The 26,665-nt window shown below is 41.1% G+C and overlaps 1 protein-coding gene and 1 pseudogene across 3 annotated transcripts in view; one reads left to right on the top strand and one right to left on the bottom strand.

The window, feature by feature from the left end:
* Window positions 1-26,665, bottom strand: part of INO80 (INO80 complex ATPase subunit) — a 129,806-nt gene that overhangs the window by 25,096 nt on the left and 78,045 nt on the right. For all 3 annotated transcript variants that reach the window (XR_003795805.1, XM_029236942.1, XM_029236943.1), the window contains 4 exons: window positions 23,259-23,399; window positions 15,604-15,829; window positions 11,336-11,463; window positions 1,351-1,445 (listed from right to left, as the gene is read on the bottom strand). Coding sequence is in view for 2 of the 3 variants with exons in the window: in XM_029236942.1 (XP_029092775.1) it covers window positions 1,351-1,445; window positions 11,336-11,463; window positions 15,604-15,829; window positions 23,259-23,399 (590 nt within the window). In the remaining variant the exon portion in view is untranslated. The remainder of the gene's footprint in view (window positions 1-1,350; window positions 1,446-11,335; window positions 11,464-15,603; window positions 15,830-23,258; window positions 23,400-26,665) is intronic.
* LOC114903733 lies at window positions 18,338-18,802 on the top strand (annotated as a pseudogene).

Genomic DNA, 26,665 nt, shown 5'->3' with positions numbered 1-26,665 from the left:
ACATAGTGAAATGTAATTCATTTGATTTCAAAATCAAGGAAAGATAAAGATCAGCTGGTAAACTTTTTTGGGGGTGGGGAGAGGTGCACACAGTACAGAGTGCTAGGAGGCACTACTATGATTATACATGTCTCACTCAAATAATCAATTTAAGAATCGGTCGAAAGCTTCTGCTAGGTAAGAAGCTAAGTTAGGTCATCTACTACCTGCTTCAGGTAACAAACTAAAATAGGTCTAAAGCAGCTCTTCCCCTCCATTGTTGGTCAAACAGGCACCTGAATGCAGTAGTTTCAACCTAGGAGTTATTGGTCTGAGTATATACTGCAAACCAAAACATCAGGATGTATCTCCTTACCCATGCTGTGTTATAAAGGACCGTGCAATAGCAAAAATTCTCAATCAGAGGATATTCTATGTTGAACTACGGATTTGTTTTATGCTGAAGTAAAACATGCTTTAAAACTGAAATGAAAGAAACTAAAAATTGCAACCTAAATACAAATGGCTATGTGCTTAATTTTCTACCCAAGAATTCCAAAGTTAAATATTAACAGACTACACAATTAAAGACCAAAAACTCAGAACTGTTCTGACTTACAGAACATTAAGATCTTACTCTATTCCTTAGTTCTCCAGGTCTAAGGAAAATTAAGGGTGGAGTTCAGGAGACCTGTCACTAGCAGACGCCAGCTTTCTCCTTGGAGAGAGCAGTAAGCAGACCCTGCTTATTACAATGAGAACCTGCACTTGGGATAATTATGGCTCTGTAGGCCATCAGCATCCAGCAGGCAGTATTTGAAATTTCATAGGCTCGTTATCAGGTGGGAGAAGTACTATAACTGAGAGCTGCCAGAGGAATAGATTGCACACTACTGCAATCTGTCATACTGCACTGTACTACTACAATATTAGAGGGAAAGCAGGAAAAAGGAGGTATTTGTCTTTAAACTTATACAAAATGAAATGGGTAAGCAAAAACAAAAAGAAAATCAACTGTAAGTCAATACCCAGAGATAGCCATTGTTAATATTTAGGAATATAGACTTGTGGACTTTTTTCTATGTACATATTATTCACATAAGGATCCTGGTTCATACTCAGAAATCATTTCTTTTATTGCCCAAAGAAACAGGCACTGATTTGGCACTAAAATTACCAACTATTCATTTCCTCTCTCTTTCACAGACACACAAATCTAAACCACTATAAGCAGATCTAGCTACCTCATAAAATAGCAGAAATTATATCATGATTGCTTAACAATCTGAGATGTGTTGGTCTTTCTTTTAACTCACCACCTCAACTAGAGGAAAATCAAATGACCATTTTTGTAATTCCTATTAACATTACCTGGTCTGAAAATCAGCAACCATGTCCCGCCTCTCTGAGATCTTGGATGAGCCATCAAGCCTCATGTAGGTATGCTTCCTGTAAACCACATATTCCTGCCAATCAGAGTAAAAAGATATAATAAGTTTGATACAAATTACTGCATTCTAATTTCCACAAGCATCTACCCACCTCATCCATATTGGGGGCAAGTCATTCTATCCAGAATGAGGAGAAAGCAATCTCAGAAGTATAGGAATTTGATTCGTAAATGAGTTTATTGTCAGGGTGCGAAAATAGAGGGTACCCTGAAGATTACAACAACTCTCAATTTCATCTTAGAAACTAATCTTATTCCTGCAGATTTCTGTAGGTTTTGTAAAAAAACAAACTAAACAAAACGAAATCTGTAAACCAAAATGGCTTTTCAGTCACTAACCAGATGTCTCTCATGGCTATGGAATAGCCAGTTTTCTTTCAGCAACACCCACCCCAATGGGTTTCTCTCCAGCAAATTCTTGCTGACCAAAGTCCTTGAATTTACAACCTAAGCTCCCTTCTCCCAGCACAGCATACATCACTGTTAAGGGAGGCCTAAGCATCAGAATGAACAGAAGACAAGGTAACTTTCCATGGCAGAGAATGTTCTTGGCATTATCTGTAAGAGGAATTAAAACTTTTAAGAATGGAGAAGAGATTTCAAGAGATAAAATAGAGGGGATGTATCTCCATTCTTGGAAGCTGCAATTCCTCTTACAGATATGTCCAAATGAGCACTGATTTCCTTTCTTTACCCCAATTATATGGATTATGTTTCAAAAAGTCCACTTGCAGAGGGACTGTTACCAAAACCTAATACAGGGACTTCCCTGGTGGCGCAGTGGTTAAGAATCCGTCTGCCAATGCAGGGGACACGGGTTCTAGCCCCAGTCCGGGAAGATCCCACATGCCGCGGAGCAACTAAGCCCGTGTGCCACAACTACTGAGCCCACATGCCTAGAGCCTGTGCTCCACAAGAGAAGCCACCGCAATGAGAAGCCTGTGCACTGCAATGAAGAGTAGCCCCCGCTCGCTGCAACTAGAGAAAGCCCACGCGCAGCAACGAAGACCCAAGGCAACCAAAAAATAAAAAGCTAATACAGCTGCCTATTTGTAAGAAACACCACGAAGCAGTTTTTTCAGTTCAAAGAAACCTTTTTCCTATTGAAAAAGACTAATCATTTCTACATTTGGGAGATGTTTCTATTAATTAATTTTCTGTGGTCGAATGTTCTTCCACTGTAGTATCCTCATTATGGACCTCTTATACCTGGCTGGGTACTTCAGCACAGAAGGTTGTTACAGTTTGGTATGACTGGTATAGTGTATGTGGCAGCACTCTTAGAGCAAGTTGATATGTGTGTGTGTGTGTGTGTGTGTGTGTGTGTATATATTTCTTTTTCTTCCTTTTTGCACTATTTCCTTCTGTCTCCAGGTGGTTCTTTAAGGGCTTTGGTAATCACAGGGGGGGCAGAAAGTATTCAGTTAAAGCAAGCTTCACATTTAGTGGTAGAGCCCTATAATGGGAATGGGTTAATGGCAGAAGAGTAGGGGGTGTTTGGATGAGGAATTCAGGAAAGAAGATGAAAAATGACAGCATCATGATGGTCTTTAGAGGCTCACTATACCTGGGCAGCTAATCCAATCAGGAGATGTTGCCATCCAGAACAACAAAATACCTAGATTATAGAGAGACAGTCCACAGATTTGAACTTTAACCAAAAGGTGGGTTTCCTGCATAGGCACTGCACTCTTTTGCCTTTTGAACCAGAATGTCCAACTTTAGTGACAGGACTGATGAATGAACCTTCTTGTAGATCTTGCTGTTCATATAATTTATATATCAAGGTCAGAACAACATTAGAGATATTAATCCTAGGCCATAATCAAACCAACACTGATCATAGACAACCTGTTACTGAGGCAACGGAAGTGAATCTTTCCCATTTGCTGCTTTAAGCCTTTGCTCTCTCACCCAGGGGAATAGTGGGATTTCAGAAGGCTTAGTTGAGTTTAGATCCTATTTCAGTAAATAGCTTCAAAACAAGTAAATGGACATGGAAACAGCAGTGAAAAGCAGAACAGAGGAATAGCTATATCCTGACAATACAGAAAAACATCTATAAGATAAAGACTGAGCTAAAAAGGCAATTCAGTATTTCTTTCATTCACAAATTCTGGCTACACCAAAGCTATCCTAGGCATCTCTCTAGAACTCCAGGCTATTTGGGAAAGATAGTTAATTTAATCAAATGCTCATCCGGAAAGAAAAGCCTTATTTTTTCCAATTGTTAATTTCAAGAACTGTTCCATTCTTATTTCAGTTCTCCTATGATCCTAAAAACACCTAATGATTTAACATAAAATGTAATTCTATTTTTTAAAATAAAAAGACAAATTCTAACAAATGATTTGATAGTAGTCATAGCACTTTTGAAAAGTTAGTTTAAAAATCTATTTAAAAAAATCTATCCCCACTTAACAATCTCTATATCAAAAAGTTTTCTAACAGTTTTCTAATATCCATCTTAAGAGTCTTGCTTAATATATTCTTTTCAAAGCCAGCAGCTGAGACTGGTTAATTAGTAACTATTTGCTGAGTTTTGCAGTTAAATGTCTTTTATTTTTAAACAAACTTTATTTATCTATTTATTTATGACTGCGTTGAGTCTTCTTTGCTGCGCATAGGGTTTCTCTAGTTGCGGTCAGCGGAGGCTACTCTGTTGCGGTGCGCAGGCAGGCCTCTCATTGCAGTGGCTTCTCTTGCTGTGGAGCACAGGCTCTAGGCTCGCGGACTCTAGAGCACAGGCTCAGTAGTTGTGCTGCATGTGCTTAATTGCTCCACAGCATGTGGGATCATAATGGACCAGGGCTCCAACCCATGTCCCCTGCATTGGCAGGCGGATTCTTAACCATTGCACCACCACTGAAGTCCCTTAAATGTCTTTCAAGGATGGCACAGCATTCTCATTCATCCCCCAATAGTCTGATAGTCTGTAAGTAATTCACTCCCATGCCTGAGGACCACTGCTGGATGACTACTGCTTGCTGGATGACTACTGCTTGCTGGATGACTTTACTGTGTTTTGTAGGAACCGTGTCATGTTAGCACTCCTGTGCATTAAGAAGGACTTATGGTACAGAAAGGCCAACCGTTACCCAGTTCTTCCTGACACTTGGCACTCTGTAGAAACCAAGGGCATTTCTAACCCAAGTCTACTTGGGTTATTTAGGAAAAGCTCAGAAAATGATCCATCAGTATGATTAAATTTCTTGGAACCTTGTAAACCAAGAATTCCTTTCCACTTAAAGCAGCAAAGAGAAAAGAGAAACCAAATGTAGACCTTCCCCTCCCAGAAGTCTCATAATTTAGTATCCTCCCTTAATTAAATAAATATGAACACCAGTATTCTCAAGTGGGTCAATAACCACTAACCAAAGTAAGCTCTAATTCTGCTTGAACTAATAAAATAAAAATTATGGCTTTTAACATTTAGGAAGTCTTTAGACCCATACAGTTCTAGTAGATACTATTTTTAAAAATTATTGAAGAAACCAAAGGGGTTATGGACAAGATGTACTCTTGGCATCTGAGTAGTGATTTTCAGCCGGGATTAAAATTCCTGGGTCCCACCCCAGGAATTCTGACTCTGTAGGTCTGGGTTAGGGCCTAGACCGGTTTATTTTTAAAAAGCTCCAAAGATGACTGCAATAGACACCCTATTTCTAGAGCTAAGAACAACCACTCCAGAGGGAAGGCAGGGCAGGGTCCCTTAGAATCATGCTATCTCAGCATGGCTCTCAGATGAGCAACACATGAAGTCTGTTAGAAATGCAGAACTGAGGGGCACACCCCATATCTAGTAAATCGAAATCTGCATTTAAGAGGTGTGACTTGTAAGTACATTTACACTGTTATAGAACATACCCTTATGCTATTTCTAAAGCACTGGAACACTTTTTTCAAGAAAACTCTTATATGGAATCCCTCTAATATAAAATAGATTTTTAAAAAAATTACTATTCTAGCTAACAAAGAAGGGTAGGGAGTCCAGGCCCCACCTGTTTAATGTCTACACCTAGGTCTCCTGTCCTATACCCAACCCCATCAGTTGAAAAACCACTGTCTTAGAATACAAATTGAGAAGACAGGTCAGTTCTGGAACACGTCCCTAAGTCCTACTTTTTAAGCAGTAGCATGTGAACAGAGCTATTAGCATAACTCAAAATAGTTTCAGCAAGTGCCTCTCAATCCTTTAAAGTATACTAAATAAAATCAAACATTCACACACCCAGGGGCGTAAAACAAAGGGTCTAGGTTCACCTTGCAGTAGTGATAATGATGATGACTAGCATTTACTGAACATTTACTAAGTGACAATCACTACTCTGTGTATTTTACCTGGTTTTGCTTATCTAATCCTCACTATAGCCTTTCAGGTAGGTGTTATTATTGTCACTCCCATATCTTACAGATGTTAAGCAAGGTCTCTAAAGTGACACAGGCAGTAGGCATGGAGCTAGGATGGGAACTCAAGTAGACTAGATCCAGAGCCTTTAGCTTAACCCCTCCACCTACTGCTTCCCAGACAGAACAGAAGCTCACTACCACTAGCGGAAAAAAAGGGGAGGGAGAAGCCCCACAAGGTTCTTAATATATTATGACTATAATCATGAAAGGGTAACTGGGCACTTGAAAAAATAAAGGCAAATGTTTATATATCCCTAATGCAAACCTTCCATTCTGAGACTTCTTCTCTATTTCAAAGTTGTCTCTGATGTTCATTTTAACCCAATTTCACTGTCACAAAAAAATTTGAGGGGAAGACTCAGTATGATCCACAAACCTGCAGACCTAGTGTAACTTTATTTTCCTGGACACGCCCCTTTCCATCTTTGGTGTATATCACCAGCAAAAAGTGAGGCTCCCCTCAAGGTCTATTACAACTTCTGTTTTGTCCAAGCAAATTGCACCAAGTAAGTGAAATATGATAGTTATCCTTCCCTTATCTAATATAGAGCCCTCTGGAGCAATCACAAAGCATTCATGGGCCCACCATAATCTGCCTTCACCCTACTTGTTATTCCCCTTTCTTCTATACCATATGCTCCAGTTACGCTAAACTACTCCCCACTGCCCAATGTCTTGTACCTTCCCACGTCTGTGCCTTTTTACATCTGGCTTCCTTAGTCTGGAAATGCCCTTTTTCCTCATGGTTGAAATTCTATTTAAGTTCAGTTCATATGTCACCGTATGTGAAGCCTTCCCGAAGTGACCCAGATGGAAATAAATGTATCATCCCTCCTGCTACCTTCAGCTCTCTTTATGCTTTATTTTTGGCATTAGTATCAGGGTACACGTGACAGTTATTTGTGTGAGACATATATATACATACATACATAAATCCTTCACTAGATTCATCTCTTAAAGTCAAAGACCACATTTAACTGGTATTTACCTCTGCCTAGCACAGTGCCTCGCTCATAGTTGACATGAAAAAGAAATGGACTAAACAGAATAAATATAGTGTGGTTGTAAGCAAACACATTTATTTCTATTACTTCTAAGACCTAATGAAAATGCTAGTTAACAGTGACCCCAATTTGCTTTTCATTCCATGGAGCAGTTTTAAAATACTCAGTTTCCCTGTATGTTCAGAATCACAGCTCCCAAAGGTTACTTGGAGTTCTAAGAAAAGCCAGCCCATAAATGATAGAATGTCTGTTTGGGATGAATCCTTCCCCAGTGAGGTACTTGCTGACTAGGCAAGTTACACAACCCAGTGTCTCAAATATCATCATTAGCTATGGATTATCTGTATTTAATTCTGTGTTGCATTATTTTCATATATTGGTGTAGTGCAAGATTTGTCTGGGTTTCAGTACTTAACAATCACACATACAGCACCAGTTGGCTGACCCTTTCCAAGTATTTCTGTATCGCATAGAAAATACTGAGGCTTATTTCCTTGAACTACAGACTCAGTTGCTTGATGCAATAGGAATGAATCTCAAAAGAGATGACTCAGAGATAATGTAAGTCATCTGTAGTGAGTTAAAAGCTCTCTGCAACTACTAAACTATGGGGAGGGATGGGGAGTATCCCAAACTATAGGGTAAAATGGTGGTGGTGGGAAAAATTTTGTCTGACATCCAGCTGGATGCCACCATCCCAAAGGCATAGGGGCTATGTCTGTGTCCACAGTACCCCCATCAGGCAAGACCCTGTATGTGACTCAGGAAATAAAAATAAACTGATAACATAACTTAGTGACCTGTGATATCCTCCCTTATTTATGTCCTTGACTTCTACCCATGGCACACTAAAAATTCCTGGCCCTGGAAATTAAGTAGTCCCCTTTTTAAATCCCCTATCTGGAAATACTATTTGGATACCATGGGACAAGATGAAATATTTCTGAATATAGAATTCTATTTGGAAGAAGATCTGATATATTCACTTGAAATTTAAATTAAAGTCAGATTTTTGCCCAAGAGAAGGAGGCTATCAATCACTTTAGAAAATACTGAGCAAATACAAAGTGCTTAGAACTAGTATTTTCACAAAATGGAATCCTGGCCATACAAAAGTGTGTGAAGTTTTACTATCTCTTAGTTCTTCTGGGTCACAGAAACAGAAAAACACATAGCCAAGGCTAAGGCACAGAACCAAAAAAACCCAAAAAGCTGTTAGATAAAAGAGATGCTGACACGCTCCACAGCTACACAGCACAGCTTCAACAGCCCCATGTGAGCTCAAATTCCTGCTCTATTGGAAGTTTTTCTTCCATCTTTGATATACAGGGTACAAGATGTCAAGGGAAAAAGAGAATCCTGAAAACATTTTTTTTTAAATCTAAAAAAACAAACAAGCAAACAAAAACCACAACACTCTGAGAATGAAGAAGCAAGGGTCAAGGTATTTTTTTAAATTAATACTAGGTCATGTTTTAAAGTGGAACATGGCTCTAATGAATGTTTACAATGAAAGCTTCCATCATGAAAGTGACTGAAAAACCCATAATACTCTTTGAAAAGATAATGAAAAGTAGACCTAATCCTGCACTGTCCTAAAATCCACAATACATTTACATTTCTATAAATGATTAGACAAATATTAAACATTGTGGGCACTGTAATTCTATGCCCACAAAATATATTTGGAGGGGCTTCCCTGGCGGTGCAGTGGTTGGGAGTCCGCCTGCTGATGCAGGGGACGCAGGTTCGTGCCCCGGTCCGGGAGGATCCCACATGCTGCGGAGCAGCTGGGCCCGTGAACCATGGCCGCTGAGCCTCCGCATCCGGAGCCTGTGGTCTGCAATGGGAGAGGCCCGCGTACCGCAAAAAAAAAAAAAAAAAAAAAAAAATATATATATATATATATATATATATATTTGGAGGACTAAACTCTTGGAATACAAAATGTGGTTCGTTTGAGTAAATAATATTAAAACAAATAAATAGACTGAAAAAAAGAAACTTTAAAATTTAATGTTGAAGGAAAAAGAATAGTATAGTAGTAAGGAAACTAGACAACAGTTTCATTTTAATTTTTCAGTACAAACAGTTGCAACATTTTCTGGCTTCAACATCCTAGAAGCATGTTACACACATGGCTAAGGAATGTTAGCAGTTGTGAAATTCAGGCTTTGAATCTGCTTTTCCCTAATTTAGAATTCCCCATAGAGCAATGCAACTACATTTAGAGAAGATTCTCAAGCTGCCTTCGTTGCTAAGCCTACCCACAAAGTCCACAGCCCCTCTAAAAATCCTGTTGGATTACAGACAGACAGGAAGTGACCCTGGTGGGTAGTGTTCACAGCACTCATCGTGAACAAAATCATTATCATACTTTGAATTACTTATCTTAGTGATTCTTATGAGTACCTAGAAGTGTGCAATATACAGAATAAGGGACTAAAATGCAGGACTGTGTCACTTAACCTACCCACACTTGCCTTCATCTACCAGAGCTAGCTTATTTTTTGGTGGCTCACCCCCTTTTCCTTGGAACTTCCCTTATAATGTGAATCAGCTTTTAAGACTCTATAATATACTGATATATAGCCTTGGGAAAAAAAAAGATTATCAACTCCCTTACAAAATCCTTAGCATATTATATTACCTTTTCTATAATTCTTATCAGTGAAAGATTACTATTTCATCTATACTTTCCTGACTCTTCAGGAAAAGGCAAGTGCACTTTATCTAAAAAGAGCCCCACTGAAAGAAAGTTACTCATATTGTTTTGGCTGTTGACATCATTTAGTTTGAACAAAATTTTTTTTTTGGCTGCATTAGTGTCTTTGTTGCTGCTCAGGTTTTCTCTAGTTGCGGCGAGCGGGGGCCACTCTTCGTTGTGGTGCGTGGGCTTCTCATTGAGGTGGCTTCTTGTTGTGGAGCACGGACTCTAGGTGCACAGGCTTCAGTTGTTGCAGCGCACAGGCTCAGTAGTTGTGGCTCACGGGCTTTAGAGCACAGGCTCAGTAGTTGTGGTGCATGGACTTAGCTGCTCTGCAGTACGTGGGATCTTCCTGGACCAGGGCTCGAACCCAAGCCCCCTGCATTGGCAGGCAGATTCTTAACCATTCTGCTACCAGGGAAGTCCCTGAACAGAATATTAAGGATGCAGGCAGTCTTCTTATTTTGGATTATTGTTGTTAGGACCTTTAACATAGTCAAGATTTACATCAAACACAACGGCTTAATCACCTCTTATGGTGACTCACAGTCACTTATAAGCATTTTTTCCATCACTTAGAAATAGATGACCTACCCACAATACAAAAAGGCAGAAACTTCTGCCTGTTGACAGCATTCCAGAGGCTAAACACTTTTTATTAAACATGAAACAGTGATTAAATTGACCTCAAATATTATTTGTTATGTCTCTTGCTAAAAGAAGTTGCTTGATTATTTAAGAGGCTGCCACTGAATTTAGATAAACTCACTGCAAAATTCAGCGAGCCAGCCTTGGCTTCTGAAGAACCTAAAATTCTCCCCTACTGCTACCCTTCATTCCTTCTGCACTGATAGAATCTCTATTCCCTTATTCCTAGATAGGGATAATAATGTCCAATTTCCACTTATTTATTACCAACTAGTCCCTGGAGTAGCAGGGTTAAAATTTAAAGGCTTATTAAATATGTAAAACACACCAAAAAACATGAGAATATTTATACACTACTGACATCCAGATGCTTTAGCCTCTCAACAGATGGCTTTCCAACTTTCTTGCACGAAAAACTTACTCTAGTGGTCTGTGATTATTTGTCCTCACTTTCACTCCTCTGTTTATATGTCCATGACTTTCTCTCCCTCAAATAATAAGCCACTACTTCAACAACAAGAAAGCAGAGAGAATGTCAACTCAGAAGTAATAAAAGAAACAAAATCTGCCCTGCACAGTAAGACAGAGCTGTATCTTTCACCATAACCCAATGGCTGTCAACTTTGGTTATATATTAGAATCACCTTGGGAACTTTTTATCCTAATGCCTAGGCCTCATTCCATACTTCTTACATAAGTATCTCTGAGGATGGGACATCAGTATTTTTTAAAGCTCCCCCAAAAGACTGCAAAATGTAGTCAGGTTGAGAACCACTACACTAACTCAGGATGAATAGCTGCTCTTAAGAATTAATCCCAAATCTTGTTTTCCATACAGAATTTCAGAGGACTTTTCAAGAAATTCCTAGGATCTGATCTGCTTTAAAATTCGGGAATTTCTTCACTAGTAAAGGAAGGAAGGAGGGGGATTCTATTTCACTGATACAAGGAAGGAGGAAGAAGTCCTTTGCACACTTTCATATCCGCCAGGAGTTGCTTCTCCTCCCCATATAGATGGTCAAATCACGAAGACAAGTTTTGGGTTCCCATTAAGCAGGACTGACATTAGTCATACATCTATGATTCCTGCAATTCAGACGTCAAAGCGTCCTAGTCCCCAAAGGTTCTTTCTCCTACCTCCAGCAGGTCTATCATCCTGGTCATCTGGGAGTAGATAAGGACCCTATGTCCTTGAGACTTGAGCCGAGTCAACAGGACATCAAGGGCATACAGCTTTCCACTGTCAGTGATGAGGCTCTCCTTGCCTAGGGAGAAGAAAAGGGGGGAAGTGGGAAATTATATTTAATTGAAGCAGCAAAATCACTCACTGCAAAGCTGTATGCAGCCAAAATTACTGCAACCAGGACGCTTGTCATCATGAGAGCAGGAAAGTACTCTAGAGAAGAATGCAAAGCACTGTTAAATCATATCCAGTAGTGCTCTGGGAAGAAATATCCTGAAGTAGGGAGGTGTAGGTCCCCTCCCAACTGACAGTTCCCAATCAGACATCTGCTGCTAAGGCATCTGAAAGTTTCCCTGCTCCACATTTTTTTCCCCCGCTCCACATTTTTATTCAAGAGACAGCAGGTATATGTGGACATCTAAGAGTAATATCCATGCCAAACCTGCTGTAAGTGACCTGAGAAATCTGTTTTTCCTTTGTTCATCTTATCTCTAGGTATCTGTTTCTACTAGTCCTGTGGCTACATGGTTTACCTCCCAAAGGCATGAGAATGTAGAGAAACAAGGGCTGCTCTTGCCTGCCCCTAAAGACACTTGAACACCAAGAAATGCACTAAAAACCAAAACCAAAACCAAAATAAAAAAAACCCCTCCCTCTCTTGGATGATTTCAAATAGGTTGGCTGGTAAATGTTATTATCCTAAGCTGTAATTTAATAAAGACACTAGGGCTTATTCAGCTTTTCAGAAAGACTGACTTTGGGTTTCTCTGAAATGGAAGCTGCTTTCACTCACTAATTTGTGCTTCCTCCTTCCTCTTCCCATTAAAAAAAAACAAAACAAAAAAACGCATTTCAGCCAAAGATCTTTAGAGAACACTTAACTCACAAATTTTCATCTTATCCATTCAGTATCATTCAACTCCCATCACATTTCAGGAAGTAGAGTTTCCTGTTTGCAGACTGGTCCATAAACATACCCTAAACAATTGCTGCTACTAGGAGGGGAAGAGATGAAACTTAAGGGGCTGGGAGATGTAAGGGTATGTTTGCAAGTGGCTGTGGGATGCAAAAAGAGAGACAGAAAGGCTAGAGAGCTCACATACACAGCTAACTACTAAAAGTAAAAAAAGGAAACTGTTAAGAAAAACATACTGTCTACCTTTAGTTTCAGGTTTGAACCTGTGGTTTTTCCTCTGAACTACAGAAGCTGACTGTTGAGAGCAATCCAAAAGTTTTCAACGGTCATTTCTCTGTTCTCGCCACTATCTGCCAAGTACACAATTAATTGTATAAACCGAATGAGAACAGATGTGCTGACAGCACCACAACAAATCATCAGCCACTGTGTTTCTGCTACAAAGCTACAGGTCCTGGATGTTTACTCCTCTGCACTGCAGCCTGCCTTTTCCCACCTTCGGAACATTGCCAGGCCACATTTCTTCCTCCACCACCCCCTCCCTGACACTGTGGCACACACCTTTGTTCAGCCTCTTTGTTTGGTCCTGTTTAGATTATTGAAATGCTCTCCTTGTTGGTCTCCTTACCAACGCAATCAAATGACTGCAGCTGGGACAGAACCGATTGCTAAGCCCTCTTGCTGGCACCGGACAAGGAGGCCTATATAAATTCCCAGTCTGATCAGGCAGCAATGCTTTCCTAACAACTTCAAGGGTTTCTTCTTGCCAATTACCCTTCTCCTTTAATTGGGTTCCCTGGGGTCCCTCAATTTTGATAGCTCCTAAACATTCCCTAAAGAGGTACCAATCAGCTTCAGACAGTAAGTTTCTTTTTTTCTCATTAAAAGCGTAGGAAAGTGAAAAAAAGAAACCCATATGTTTTTCAGTCACTGAGTGAGAGTGGGCAAGCTAAGCACATCAGATTTCTGCAGCCTGCTTATCTCCTCTTTCCATTCGTATATAGTCCCTCAACACAAATATTTAAGTATATACAAATCTGTCTTGTGCCTGAATATTCAGAAGCTTCATCTCAAAATCATGATTTAATGGTTTTCATACCTTCCTGCTTCCCACATCTACTTTACTTTGCAAGCAGAACGAACTGATGCTAGGATTAGGAAAACTCAGAGATGAAGATGTACACTTAGAAAAGAACTCTGATGCACCTAAAAGAAGCAAGAAGTCGCACCTGTTGTTAGCTTGTTATTGTTTAGGTGGGGGAGGTGTAAGTGGATGGACTGAATTTCTTTGGACTTGCCTGAAGGAAAAGGTCCAAGAAGAAAGTGACATCAGCAACAGCCTTAAAACACTTAAGCAGAAAAAAACAGTTTTCTTTCACTGCACACTGTTGCCTTCTGGGCCTGGCATCCATTACCCAATTTTCAGGAGCTACCAAAGTTGCACTGGACAAGAGCACCACCTGTTGCTAAGCAGGGCACAGAGCCAAGAAGAGCACAATTCCCTAGAAATTAGGCTGACTCTGCCAAGTCAAACCTGTGCCCAGCCCCTTCTTTCAAACAGAAGCTCAAAAAATGTTGAAATGAAAAGACCTACTACGCTACTTTCTTGCAATCTTTCCTACAATCCTACAGTACACAATCTTACAGTATTTTCACTTAGATACAAGCTCTTACTGACCACAGTATAAGATCCTGGTCACTGACAAAATGAATGTATCCAATGGCAGTAAAATTAGGGTAACAGATAAAATAATATCTCCTTTTTCCAAGGAGAGGAGACTTTTGAAGGGATTGTACACACTTCTCTTGGTGAAACACAGAGAGACATTCAAGGTGTGAAATCCAGAAGATTTTGGTCAGTCTCTCAAGGAATATAATAAAACCAACCCTTCCCAGGGAAACAGAAAATGTAAAAGTATAGAGGAAAAAGAGATAAAATACAGGTTCCAATGACCCCTCCACCCCCCACTGCCCTGCCCAGCCAGTCTACCGAGCACAATGGGGTCAGTGAGGAGCTGGTTGGTTCTCACAGTAAACAGCCAGTGAGGCTGGTGCTTTTTATCGATGCAAAAAGAACTCAGACACTTCCTGCTATTTAAACAAGGTCCATTTTTCTTTCAAAGAACAGGAAAAGCCACAAGAGATTCCCACAGCGCCAGCAATAAGCCTTCTCCTTCTGTACTGGGAACTTAGGAGTCAAAATGAAAAAGGGAGAAAGAAGAAATAAGGTGTTATCTTGCTTCTTTTAACACCTGTGCTCATCTTCTGCCGGGGACTCTGTGGTTTCCAAACCTGCTGGCTTCTATTCCTCTATTCCAACTACTATTCAGGCCTGCTTTACACCTGGGCTTTCCCCTTATTTTCTAACAATATACCTTCACCCACTGCTTTCACCTGTTTTAAGTCAGATATGAGGCCATATACATATTGCTCTTGTACACAAAATGGTATCTTTCAGTTCAAAGTACCCCCAAAGCAACTAACAGGCTGACCCAAAGTCCCTCGACACTTGACAAAGTTAACATTAAATGGAAAAGCCAGGTCTTAAAGCCTTTAACCCAGTTATCTCTTAGAAACAGCAGAGCCTCTTTTGAACCCTTAACTCTAGTTTACGTGCCAGTAAGATGAATACAATCAAAGCATCAGAGAATTTGGACAACTGAAACGAACATGGTAGCTTTAAGCTACCACTCCAGTGTGCCTGCAGGTGTAAGCAAGGAACATAAGCCTATGAACCCTGTGTTTGGTTTCCTTAAAAGTAGTCTCACTAAAGCAAAAATGAAAACCTAGTTTCCTTTCAACCCTCGACCTTGACTCTAGTAGGTCTGGGAATCCGCTAGCATTTTGGCACAAAACACTGTTTTTCTTCTGGTTATCATTCAGATCTCTAGTGCTTCGTGCAGGACACTGTTTATGCTACTTAAACTAGGCTTTCTGTGAGTGACGACATTCTCATTCATTCCACTGGCAATGGCACAAGACGACTGTACTCACTCGACCTGAAGCCTTTCCTACCAAGTTTATTTCCCTACACCCCCCGCCCCCACCCCTAAGAGTGGTATTCCTCTCTCAGCTGTAAGCTTGTCACAGGAGAGCATTTAGGCAGAAATCTAAAAAAAATTTCTAATTTGTGACTCAAGTCACAAATTACTTAAGCATTCTTACCTACAATCACTAAGGGTAAAAGAGGAAATAGAAACCTCAAGAACTTTGAATTCTGAATATCTGAAACCACCACATGGAGTATCTTCCTGGTTCTTCCCTTGCCAAAGCTGGGAACATATGCCAAGAGAAAGGAGGACTCACCTGGAATCCTGATGAAAGACCAGCCATTCTGAGGCCTAATGCTCCACAGTCCTCCAGCTGGTTCTGGAAAGAACTGAGACCGTCGATTTAGCCAGTCTGCCGCCAGTTCAGGGGCCCCATTCAACAAACACTGCTTGGCTGCCAGACTCCCTCCTTCCTTCAGCACTCGCCGCTCATATTCTGCACTTCGGTCATTGCAGTAAGAATCCAATGGCACTGCGGTGACCTGCAGTGAAAGATTCACATGAGATGGCTCTTTCACATTTTCCACACCCACTAAGCCTTTTGGGAACTTTGACTCTGAAATCAGACTAATGTGGATAATTCTTAGACTAGCGGTTTTAACTTCCCTGCTCTGACAAACTAACCTGTCCTTAATAACTGACTTAGTGGGCTTCGCCAGGTAAAAAGCCAACCTCCATAAAATGAATTTTCAACAAACTAAAGATCCAAAGAGTGCCGGAGTTTGCAGATAAACTGGGATACCAGGTCAGGAATAATTCTATCACAAATATATATACATAAAATCACTTTGTCATCTCCCTTCATTGCCAGACAGTGCTTTTGGCAAAGTTCTATTAGCCATACACAGGATGGTGAGGCCATAAAGGGAGCTGGAGATAGTCATCATTAAAGAACTAAAGAGTATCCTCCTGGTGCATCTGAAGCTATCTTTAAGGCTTCTGTGGCAAAGCTCGTCAACATTTCTTTTTCCTCTTCCCTGACCAGGTTACTGACTGACAAACGTAATGGAAGATAAGAGAATCTTTCTTTCGGGCCATAAGCTGCGGGGGAGCGTTATGGGGTAGGGATTAGAGAAAGCAATTGCCAGAGAGTAGTGAATTCATTTCCTGGCTAGGGCAGAGGCTTTGCACAAATTCTTAACTCACATTCAAATGCTGCCCCCCAAAGGAACAGAAGGCTCCTGCCAACTTAGAAACACAGGTTTTATCCTTCTTTAATGACCTGGGTCTACTCCCACTATAATAAGCAGCTATGCATTCAGATATCTGTGAAATCATCTGATAAGGAGTCTGAGGTTACCTTTTGTTAAAATTTGGAGGTTGTGATTACCTGTAAGCCCAGGTTGATAAAAATGCTAAGGTCCCATTATTAGCAGCGAATTGCTCAGAAGAACCATGGAGCTAGACCAAGAGATAGGAAGAATGTGGATATAAGGAGCAAGGGCAGAGGTATGGGAAAGATCAGAACATAAAGTACTGGCTGTACGTAGTTAGGTAGTTCTATTCTTTCTATTATTTATTGGAAGTTAGACATTTAGGAAAATCTACCTTGCTACTAACTTTTCTATTTTCATGCCCATCAATATTTAGGGCAATGGTTTGTCAAGTTTTGGTGGGCATAAGAACCTTCTTAGGAGCCTATCTAATGTGCAGATTTTGATCCAGGCCTAAGGTAGGAATCACTAGTTCTAGGGTTTTTTTTTTTTGCGGTACGTGGGCCTCCCACTGCCGTGGCCTCTCCCGTTGCGGAGCACAGGCTCCGGAGGCGCAGGCTCAGCAGCCACGGTTCACGGGCCTAGCCGCTCCGCAGCATGTGGGTCCTCGGGGCACGAACCCGCGTCCCCTGCATCAGCAGCTGGACTCTCAACCACCGCGCCACCAGGGAAGCCCGCAAATGCAATCTTTTTTTTTTTTTTTTCGGTACGCGGGCCTCTCACTGTTGTGGCCTCTCCCATTGCGGAGCACAGGCTCTGGACGCGCAGGCTCAGCGGCCATGGCTCACGGGCCCAGCCACTCCACGGCATGTGGGATCTTCCCGGACCGGGGCACGATCCCATGTCCCCTGCATTGGCAGGTGGACTCTCAACCACTGCGCCACCAGGGAAGCCCTAGTTCTAGGTTTTTAACATGCACCCCAGCATCTCAGGCCAAGCCTTGAGAAATACTGCCTTGGGGTACATATACAATCAGCTAGCTGACTGTGGGGCTGCAGGTACCTCTGCTGGAAACTGGAGGATACCAAAACTGGAGAAAGAGCATCATTTACCAATAACCAAAGACTACACTACTCTGGCTTACAGATGAAGCTAAATTCATTTTGCTAGGGAGCAGTGCCATCTATGGTCCAGATGCAAAACTACAGTGGGTCACAGCAAGCTGGGCCCTGGCGCTCCAAAACCCAGAAAAGCTCACGCAATAAATCAGCTTACTTAGTACTAGGAATAGGTTTTGGTAGTCTCATACCACATTTACCCACTCCAAAAGGAGTTTGTTCTCTTGCTTCCAAGTTATTCATCTTTCCCACCGAAAGTTGAGTACAGGCAAATAAAGACTGAAACACAAAGTAGGTGATTAAAAATTGGGTCACGACTTCTCTGGTGGTGCAGTGGTTAAGAATCGCCCTCCAATGCAGGGGACTCGGGCTCGATCCCTGGTCAGGGAACTAGATCCCACATGCATGCTACAACTAAGGAGCACACATGCCCCAAGTAAGACCTGGTGCAACCAGGATAAATTAAATAAATAAAAATAAAAATAGGGCTTCCCTGGTGGCACAGTGGTTGAGAGTCCGCCTGCCGATGCAGGGGACACGGGTTCGTGCCCCGGTCCGGGAAGATCCCACATGCCGCGGAGCGGCTGGGCCCGTGAGCCATGGCCACTGGGCCTGCGCGTCCGGAGCCTGTGCTCCGCAACGGGAGACGCCACAACAGTGAGAGGCCCACGTACCGCAAAAAAATAAATAAATAAATAAATAAATAAGTTGTGTCTTTCACTCAGGCCCGTGGCACTGGCAGGATGGGCAAGTGTTGCAGTCTTCGCACTACCAGGAAGCTCCATAGCCACCGACGAGACCAGAAGTGGCATGATAAACAGTACAAGAAAGCCCATTTGGGCACAGCCCTGAAGGCCAGCCCTTTTGGAGGTGCTTCTCATGCCAAGGGAATTGTGCTTGAAAAAGTAGGGGTTGAAGCCAAACAGCCAAATTCTGCCATCAGGAAGTGTGTCAGGGTTCAGCTCATCAAGAATGGCAAAAAAATCAGAGCCTTTGTACCCAATGATGGTTGTTTGAATTTTATTCATCATTTAGGAAAATGATGAAGTTCTGGTTGCTGGATCTGGTCGCAAAGGTCATGCTCTTGGTGACATTCCTGGAGTCTGCTCTTAAGGTCATCAAAGTAGCCAATGTCTCCCTTTTGGCCTTATACAAAGGCAAGAAGGAAAGACCAAGATCGTAAGTTTTGATGTTAAAAGCAGGATAGCAATAAATTTCCATATGCCAAAAAAAAAAAAAAAAAAAAAAATTGGGTCTCTCCCGCCATGGCTTGTCCTGGCAGTAGCCCAGCAGATACTAAACCAGAGCAGACATCTGCCACCTAGGATATGAGTTTCAGAACGTGACAATCAATAGTGGCTATACTTCCACAAAAATGGTTTGAGAAGCAGTGGTCTGAACCACAGAAGCATGACCAGTTCTATATAGCTCAAACAGCAAGCACTCTTGGATGAGTAAGCATACTTAATCTTTTCTAATTAGAGACTCATACGGACGAATTTTACACTCAAAGATAACTGCTTTTAAAAATCTTATTGGAGTATAGTTGATCTATTATTGTCGTGTTAATTTCTGCTGCATAGCAAAGTAACTCAGTTATACATATATATATTCTTTTTCATTACCGTTTATCATAGGATATTGAATATAGTTCCCTATGCTATACAGTAGGACCTTGTTATTTATCCATCCTATATATAAAACAGTTTGCATCTGCTAATCCCAAACTCTCAATCCTTCCCTCCCTCCCCCCCACCTCTTACTTTGATTTTTCTTTTTTTGAAGAAAAGCAGAACATATACTGGAATTATATATAAAAACTTTGGGGCCATATTCTCGAGATGAAAAATCAAAAGCTAGCAAATCATGAAGGAATAGGGGGAGAACAGTGACACAGGAAAGAGTGTCATTTCTAGACACTCTTATAGTTTAAAAACAAAACAACTTCTCAAAAAAGCTGAGAAAAAATAAAAATTGCTTTAATCAAAAAAAAAAAAACACACAACTTTTTCCAGTTATAAACTTTCACCTATTTTCCAATTTCATTTTGCTGACAGCCTTCAAAGTCCAGGATTAAAAACTAGGAGGTTTGCAAGGCACAGCTCTTAGTAAAAATTTAAAAAAAAAAAAAAAAAAAAAATATATATATATATATATATATATATATTTATTTATTTATTTATTTTCCGGTACGCGGGCCTCTCACTGTTGTGGCCTCTCCTGTCGTGGAGCACAGGCTCCGGGCGCACAGGCTCAGCGGCCATGGCTCACGGGCCCAGCCGCTCCGCGGCATGTGGGATCTTCCCGGACCGGGGCATGAACCCGTGTCCCCTGCGTTGGCAGGCGGACTCTCAACCACTGCGCCACCAGGGAAGCCCAGTGAAATATTTTTTAATGTTTTGATAAGCTTATTTGGCAGGAGCCCTGGATCAAGATATATACAGAATCATACGGTGTCATGTTGTAAGTACGTAAGCAGTGAACTCATGAGGTCCAAAAGGAGGCAAACAAGTCCATTTTTACTTAAATTGTGCTTTCTAAGTCAGCTCTATCCTAAACAGCCTCCACCCATTCTGCTAACGCCAAGTGGCCTTCCTGATTGCTCAGAAGCAGGGGGAGATGGAGCATGACATACTCATTCTTGCCTCCCCACAAATGGAAATGCATACTCCCTTTAGTCCCACATGAGCAAACCCCTGTTTCTTGCTTCATTAACTTCCTAAACTATAGTATCTTCAGGGGCTGCCTCCTCAAGCATTCAGCGCGTCCTTCCTGAGGACACGTATATTCCTGCTCTAGCTCTAGGAAGCGTGACCGCTCCAAGCGCTTCAGTTTCTTGGTGTGATGAATTTCCAGGGTCTTAGCTTATTAACCCTGCAGAATGATTTCTTAAGCTAATGATAATTCCTTCCTTAGTGACACAGTTCTTCCTGAATTGACCCTAAAGTTTTCACAGCACATGCCATGGAAATTAATTTGTGTTAACTCAATGCCAGGGTTGAGACGTCAAAGGAAATCAGTTTCTCTCCACTGCAGATGGGTTAGAAATCAATATAAGATCATTAAAATACCTCATAAAATGTTGCCTTATTCACACCCCCGGCCTGATCTACAGATCTTGCGTGTGTATAAAACATTCAGACATGTTTAAAACTCTTCTTCCTGTCCTCCTAACTATGGGGTGATTACTCCCATTTCAGATTTAGCACATGCTACGTGAAGAAACTCTACAAATGTGGGGAGAAGGGCTGAACAGGAAAGGGTGCTGGGGAGGAGCCCCTCAGCCAGATGAGAAAAGCTTCCTCCTGCTTCCTGCCTGCCACCACACCTTTAGGCTAACAGTCTTCTTCAAGTTACTATTGTTTTTTTAGGGAAACATCAGTACCACGCATGAGAGTTTATACTTCAGGCTCCTCAGAAACAATACGTAAGTATAGTACAGTGGGGGTCTGTATATGTAAGTATGTCAGAAGAGTGGGGTTATTCTTCAGAGTGGTTGGCTATAGAGCTTTTATTTTTTTTATTTTTATTTTTTTTTGCGGTACGCGGGCCTCTCACTGTTATGGCCTCTCCCATTGTGGAGCACAGGCTCCAGACGCACAGGCTCAGCGGCCATGGCTCACGGGCCCAGCCTCTCTGTGGCATGTGGGATCTTCCCGGACCAGGGCATGAACCCATGTCCCCTGCATCGGCAGGCAGACTCTCAACCACTGCGCCACCAGGGAAGCCCCGGCTATAGAGCTTTGAGTGGTATAAATGAAGAATTTTTATGTCCATAAATGCAGTTACAGTCCAGGGCAGTTCACTTTTTTTTTTTTTTTTTTTTGCTGTACGCGGGCCTCTCACTGTTGTGGCCTCTCCCGTTGCGGAGCACAGGCTCCGGATGCGCAGGCCCAGCGGCCATGGCTCGTGGGCTCAGCCGCTCCGCGGCATGTGGGATCTTCCCAGACCAGGGCACGAACCCGTGTCCCCTGCATCAGCAGGTGGACTCTCAACCACTGCACCACCAGGGAAGACCGGGCAGTTCACTTTTTACTGGCTCTATAAAACACGGGGAATATGAGAAGTAAAAAATGTCTTGACATCCCTCTCTCAAAAATCTAGGCTTCCTCTTATAGGCCTCTCCATGTACATAACAGATTAGGAGAGTAAAAAGGAAACAACCATGCAACTATGAAGCCTGAAGGCTGATTTCTATGCAAGCCCTTGGCTTTAGATGTTTTCTGGAAAAAGTGCTTTTCCCTAGATCAACTTAAGCTTCAAAGACCAAGAATGCTTTGGAAGAACTGGGTACCTACAAAACCCAAATACTTTCTGGAGAATCAATATAAATCAAACAAAGTTGATAATGATAAGAGAATCAAGTTTGTGTAGCACAGGACAAGCAGAGAAATCTAGGCAGGCAGGAATCAATGGGACTCTACTGTCATCTCATTTCCATTCATCATCTTTCTTTGGATCCTCTGCCAGATTCTGACCTTTGATAACTTAATAAAGTTAAGGATGTAAGCTGATATAAATAATGGTAGAGAAATATCATCACAAAGAAGAATTAAAAGTCTCCACCTTCTTTGAATGGAACTGTGAAAACAGTAGACTTGCTAGGATGAGTGAAGAAAACAAGATAAAAACACAGAAGGGTAAGAAAAGTCAACCTCTTAGAGTCTCCTGGCTAAATGAAAGTTGCCCTTAGAGCAAATGGAAACAAGCTGGAAAGACAAACTTGTTTTTGCTCTAATTGCAGTCTGGCCACATCTCTACTCTGCCTCTCCCCCTTCATGTACTGCTTCATGGTTGTAAGAGAGTTTCTGTCTGGCTCTGATGAGAAAGACATGAAGAGTGGAAGATGTAAGCGAAGTAAACAGCCACAGTGTGCCAAGGGGAGCCTTTGCAGCGACACTGTCGGCAATCACCAGAGTGCCCTGTTTTGATAAACAGGGTATCAGGAAGGATCTAACAGCTGTTCAAAGTTGAAACCACAATAGAAACTACTCCCAATCTGCGAACAAGACTACTACCACTGACTGGTGGATATGGCCCAATAGTCACTTTTCAGAGGGAACATACTTGTGAACCACAGTCCAGGCAGAGCTGCTGAAGAAAGCTAGAGAATACCATCTAAGAAGTTTCTTGATGCTGGAGTGTTATATTTCCCTTTGTTATTTGGAGACTGTACTGAGGCGATAAGGCCAGATCAAATCTCCCTCCCAATCAGGGCCCCTCCTCTGAAAAACCCTCAAAAACCTCAACACAGGTGACAAATGGCTCCCTCTTCTATTCAAATATTCCACTGTTCCTGTCCCTGCTATTGGGTGATAACCTACCTAGTAACAGATGGCTTGCTCCCATGGTAGTTTAGAGCCCCCAGGCTAAATAAGAGGAACTACACGGAAGCAACATCAGGGAAAGAAGTCACTTCTATTACCATACAACTGTTCTCAAACCAACACCATTCAAAGTGAGGAGTGCTGTCTTGGGAAAGCCAGGACCACGGATGCCCTTTCTAAATACCGAGCATTTATATGTTTCTCAAGGTCCAAATAGCTTAAAACAGTTCTGGTTAAGAAATGGATCCCTTGAAAACTGGTTTATTTCTTCAAACACCATCTATTTTATCTCTTCCCTCCTGCGGCACTTACTCGTGGACTGGCCACACACAAAAAAGATGGCAGCTCAGTGAGCAGGCAGCAACGAAGCGAGGAGGTAGCTGATCTCCGCTGATGGATGACCTGGTCTGAGTAGCCACTCACTGCTTTACAGTGGCTGCTGAAAACCAGAGACTACAAAACAAAAATGCAAATTAGTGCTACTGACAATTATTTAATGTAAGCAAAACAGAAAAAATATCACATATAATCAAGGTTCATTCTAATTTCAAACTGTGCTTTTATTAATGTACCTTAGGTAAATGTCATCTCTAATTCTGCCTTTTTCTGGAAGAGATTCTATTTATTATAAATAGTTACAGCAAAATTTTCATTAGACAAAACAACATTTTGTGTATGTCAGGGGAAGTTTGGTTCATTTGTTAAACTGTGGATACAAACCCATTTGTCTTGAGTTAAAAAAGATGACCAATAATATTTCCTCCTAAATTTTTCTTTTAGGCAGATCTGTTTAGTATTTCATGTGTGTACAACAGTGCAGTACAGTTCTAGCAAGGTTAGAAGTTCTATTTATTTGGAGACATCAATAAAAGTGGTCAGGAACAGGAAACAATCTCTCTTTAGTTCCTCTAACCTAACTACCATTTAAAAAATTAAAAACTTACATTACTGTATCAATTCATTTTAACAGACTTAAAGCTCATGTTAAAGCTTCAGTTTGCAGCCATTCATATGAAAGATTTTCAAGTATGGAATGTTCACATACAAAGAATTTGTCAGTGGGATTACAGTGTTGTATCAATATATTGCAGGTGCAGTTCTTTATTCAGTTCAATATTAGACATTTTATCTTTGGATCTCCATTCTCGATTATTTCATTTATTTGTCTTACTGGTTTCTCAAGGCAGGCTGGTAACCTAAATAATCATATGAATGAAGATAATACAAAAACTGCAAGAGGAACAGTAACCAGGACCCTCTGCAGGAGAATAACAGTTATAATTCCAATACCAAAAGTGTCCAGTACCAAATCTCTTCAAAGCTTCTTTGTTTAGTATATATTTCCTCCTGAAGTACATGGGTTCTTCAGGATCACAGTTTGAAAGAAGCCATCTCAAGTTGTCTAGTAGGACAGGTGTATCATAATCTGCTTTCATGAAGCAATCAGCACCTTCTAAATAATGGGCACGAAAAAAACTGAAAGGCTTTAAATGTTTCCCGCAGAGTTGGGACGTCTTCAGTGATTTCTAATCACACTGTATGGAAGTCTTTACAACACTTCAGTACAAGGCTGGACTCATGTAGCTTTGATATGTTTGACATTTTTCTCCAGATGTTTAGGTCCCATCATTAACCAGAAAAGAACATTAATCTTCTGATATCGTTTTTCAACAATATCTGTGTTCTCATCTTTATGTTGGGTAGCATCTGCACTGAGATTTATCCACCTCTCTACATGTTTATCTCCATTATCACCTGAATGCCTAGTGTGAGGATCATTATGAAGATTAATAGACCAGGTGTCACCCTGTTCTTCCAATACTGAATACTGACGAGCTAGGATCATTACTAAAAAAATCCTATTGCTGATACATAGATGAAAGTAAAAAAAAAAAAAAAATGTAGCCAATTTTCTTGTTTTCTTAAAGTTCACTTCTGATTATTAGTAATAGCTCTTCTTTCCCCTCCTGAGGGTGAAGAGATGACACAAGCCTAGCAACCGCTGCTCGTATCTGTCGTAGTTCAGGGCTGCTAGCTGGGGTGTCCACTGCCACCCAGGTGGCTGAGATAGCAGCAGTGGCTGGCCTAGAGACTTCTGAATTCTTTACTAACTTCTAAAGAGCAGTATCCGTTATCACTTTATCTTTGTAAAAGGAGCTTCTTATACTCCTATTTCTTATACTCCTAAAGAGCAATATCTAAACAATGTCTCAGGGAGGGATCTCTTAAAGTCAACCTCATTTTCAGTATTCTTAAATGGCAAAATCCAACAGATAAGAGATGAAAGAATGACCATTTCCTTCAATTATTTTCTCTCCAACATTGTAGTTATTAATAAGGGATACAACAATCACGATAGGGAGTCATTTTAACACAATATTTTGCTTGTGGTACCTTTCTGGAAAAAGTCTAATGATAATTTTATTTCCGGGGTGGTCATTCCTAAATTAGAACTGTTCACTTGTCTTATATCAGCTAGGTTAAGACAGGCTTCTCATTGGCAGTCACTAAATCAAGGTGATTTGTAGCTGATTCCAGATTTAAAAAGTGATTCACTAGCTCAACATACACAAGCCTTAGCTTTAGAGAAACCCTGACTACCCCCAGTACACTTCACTCAATCTATACTTTTCTAGATCATTTTCTCTTAACACTGGTTCCATCAAATCTTCCTCAGCACAGGTGGTCCTTGGTACCATACTATCCACATTCCCTTCACATAATGACATGAACTGCTAGGTACTGCTAGATACAGAAAATTTTAATGCTTAATAGAGAAGAACACAAAGGACACCTTAGGCACCACTGTGTAGGATGCAGGGGGCGGGGGGGAGGGTGCAGAAAAGAAGATTCATTACTTCTTTAGTCTACTTTGGCCTAAAACAAATTAGAAAAAAAGAAACAATGTCACACAATGAGAGATGTGACTTGGTAATAATGTGGTCACAGTTTTTGCTCTTCTGTTGTCCCCTCCTCGTGTTCTTGAGTATCTTACTACCCTGTAGGCACTGGCAACTGTGTGTCTTGCTGCCAGTACTGCAATATACACACAGCAGCGAAGGAAGGCTTTTGTAGAGTCTTTTGGCACCATGCAAGTCTCAAGTGAAAAATAACAGGGCAGTATGATAGGCCCCTCAGCTGTACACTACCTGCCACAGTGGAGCACAGAGAACACACAGATGTTTTCCCCTCAGATACATACTTGTCCACTTAACAAGGGGCCGTTCTTTGCTTTCCATTGCCTTATTTAAAATTAAAAAGAATACTTATGCTAACGTTAGGTCTTCATTACTTAGAAATTAATTTTCTGTTTTTGCTCTTAAAGAACACGTCAAACTCAGATATAGAGAAAAGGTCTCACTTAAAATGAAAGGGTGTAATGTTTATAGATCAATTGCCAAGATTGCGTGGATTCTATTTTCACAGATATTCTAAGTAACCAAACAAAAAGGGGGAAATAAAATACAGAAAAACTCTGAAAACAATGGCTTCCCAGAGCTTTCCACAAGGGGTACTGGCAGCTCTCATGATCTCAGGAAATGATGATACAGATACTGCAGTTGCAAATTAACCTCCAGTGGAAGAGTTTTTGGAAACTTCCTGTTTGGGGGATTCTTCATCAATAGCCATTCTAAGCTCTCTAAGCATTTAATAGAGTATAGTGTTTAAAACTTAAAACACACACCACTCTTTTCAAAATAACTCTTTATGTTTAGATT

Source organism: Monodon monoceros, unplaced genomic scaffold, assembly GCF_005190385.1.
Source record: "Monodon monoceros isolate NGI ecotype Baffin Bay Population unplaced genomic scaffold, NGI_Narwhal_1 Super_Scaffold_21, whole genome shotgun sequence".
Classification (NCBI taxonomy): Eukaryota; Metazoa; Chordata; class Mammalia; order Artiodactyla; family Monodontidae; genus Monodon; species Monodon monoceros.
Note: the sequence above shows the minus strand (reverse complement) of the source record. Positions and strands in the feature narration are given on the sequence as shown.